This window comes from Ipomoea nil, unplaced genomic scaffold (genome assembly GCF_001879475.1).
Source record: "Ipomoea nil cultivar Tokyo-kokei standard unplaced genomic scaffold, Asagao_1.1 scaffold1101, whole genome shotgun sequence".
Classification (NCBI taxonomy): domain Eukaryota; kingdom Viridiplantae; phylum Streptophyta; class Magnoliopsida; order Solanales; family Convolvulaceae; genus Ipomoea; species Ipomoea nil.
Window position 1 is genome coordinate 410,569 of NW_017617529.1, and position 2,009 is coordinate 412,577.

At 38.0% G+C, this 2,009-nt stretch overlaps 1 protein-coding gene across 1 annotated transcript; it reads right to left on the reverse strand.

Moving 5' to 3' along the window:
- Nucleotides 1-346: 346 nt before the first annotated feature.
- LOC109183150 lies at nt 347-2,009 on the reverse strand. The gene is made up of 2 exons (XM_019333335.1): nt 1,926-2,009; nt 347-1,399 (listed from the first exon to the last, which is right to left on the reverse strand). Exons 1-2 carry the CDS (start codon nt 2,007-2,009, stop codon nt 347-349), a joined length of 1,137 nt encoding a protein of 378 aa, XP_019188880.1.

Sequence of the window (2,009 nt, forward strand, 5' to 3'; positions counted from 1 at the left end):
TAACTGAAACAATGTTAAATTTAAAAGAAGGTATGTGCATAGCATTTCTTAACCACAAGTCATCATCTAATTTCACATTTCCCACGTGTTCCACTGTAACATGTTTTCCATCTGGCAAACTAACAGTTATCCCTTCAACAGTATAATATTCATCAAATAGTTCAATGGAGCAAATTATATGGTCAGAAGCACCAAAATCCAGAATCCAATTGGATGAAGATAGGGCAATAGTATTAATTAGAGGAGGGATAGTGCACTTGCCTTCACCTTGTGACTCAGTTTTGGTGAATTTTGGAATGAGAGAAACTGCAGCTGTGGTTGAGGTTCCAATCTGCCCCATCTGAAGTTAAAGAAGAGAAATCAACTTTTGAAGTTGATCAGAAGTCACGTTGCCGCTGCTGTCAATGCTCGTAGCTGCTGCAATCTGCTGTTTGCCTTTTGATTTAAAGCCTGGAATCCACCCCGATGGATATCCATGCTTTTTGTAGCATTTCTCTACTGTATGTCCGGTCATGCCACAAAAGGTGCACTTAGGTGCTTTGTTTCCACCAGATGCGTTCATGATCCTCCGGTTGCCGAATTGATTAACAGCTGCAACAATATCTCCTGTGTTGGCCTGATCAGCTTGATTAGTTTGAATGGAGTTGGCGTGACCAAGTTCTAGGCCACTTAAATTCAGATTCACAATATTCAGTTGCCTCTCAAATTTCTCAGCCATGACGAAAACTTTGTGCATTTCCGGCAGCGGATCGAGGACGAGAACACCTGACTTGAGAGAGTTATAGTCTTCGTTTAGGCCTTGCAAAAATCTGATAATTTGATCAACTTCTCGTTCGTTTCTGATTTGATCCACTAGATCACAGGAGCACCGTGGATCACACTTGCAAATAGGCAAAGGTTGCAGTTCATTCATCTGCTCCCATAGAGTTTTGCATTTTGTATAATAATCATTCACCGTCAAATTTTCCTGTTTCAATGAGTATATTTCAGACTGTAGAATTGAGATCCGATGTGGATCTTGTTGGGAGAACCTTCTGCTTAAATCGTTCCAGACCTCCCTAGCTTTATCCATATACATTATGCTTTGAGCTATGGTCGGATGAACAGATTTGCGGATCCAAGAGCAAACCATCAGATTACACCTTCTCCAGGCGGCATATTGTGAGCTCGTCCTGTCCGGCGTTGTGATGCTACCGTCAACCACACTCCATTTGTTCTTTACCTCCAAGGCTACGCGCATGGAGATATTCCAGGAACCGTAATTAACGCTACCTGTAAGCGGCGGATTGACAAGAATCGCATTGGCGTTCTCATTGCTGCTAAGGTAGAGAGGATTCTCAATATCCTCAAGGTTGCTCCTCTGCGGAGTCAAGCTACTCTGTGGATTGGTCGTCACGAGCTTGCAGTGAGAATCAGTAAAGGAGAAGTGAAAGGGGGATCATCATTATTATTGTAAAGCTTGCTATATACAGAGGATGGTCCATAGTATATATACAAAGGTGGTGAAAGGTTAGGAAGGTAAAGGGGCGGTAAAAGCAGTTATAACAGTCTGCTTTGATTACAAGAAGGCCTTTGATTATCCTACCCTTCTACATTATCTGTTGTGCTCATATTAATAATATTATCCTCTGTTACTAATACCGTAATTTTTTCTAATAATAATAATAATAATAATAATAATAATAATAATAATAATAATAATACTAATACTAATAATAATAATAATAATAATAATAATAATAATAATAATAATAATAATAATAATTTAAATAATAATAATAATAATAATAATAATAATAATAGTGTGCGCAAACTCGTAATGCAAAAGGATTAAAAAAAATTAAGAAGATGCCTAAAGCTGGAGTAGCATGCAAGTCTTAAACCTTTAACCTCTAAGTTGAAATACAATAAACACATGTTTTTACCATTTCTTCATGGAGCCTTTTAAGGGGTATTTGGTTCGGGTTATCTAAGATAACAAGGGCTATCTTTAGCAAGTTATATGACAT

What these genes read in the sequence shown, in the direction of transcription:
- LOC109183150 (XM_019333335.1), bottom strand. Translation starts at nt 2,009, where the DNA reads ATGTCATATAACTTGCTAAAGATAGCCCTTGTTATCTTAGATAACCCG. An exon ending in AAAGGCTCCATGAAGAAATG is followed by an intron (nt 1,400 to 1,925) that starts GTAAAAACATGT and finishes TCTCACTGCAAG; the next exon opens with CTCGTGACGACCAATCCACA.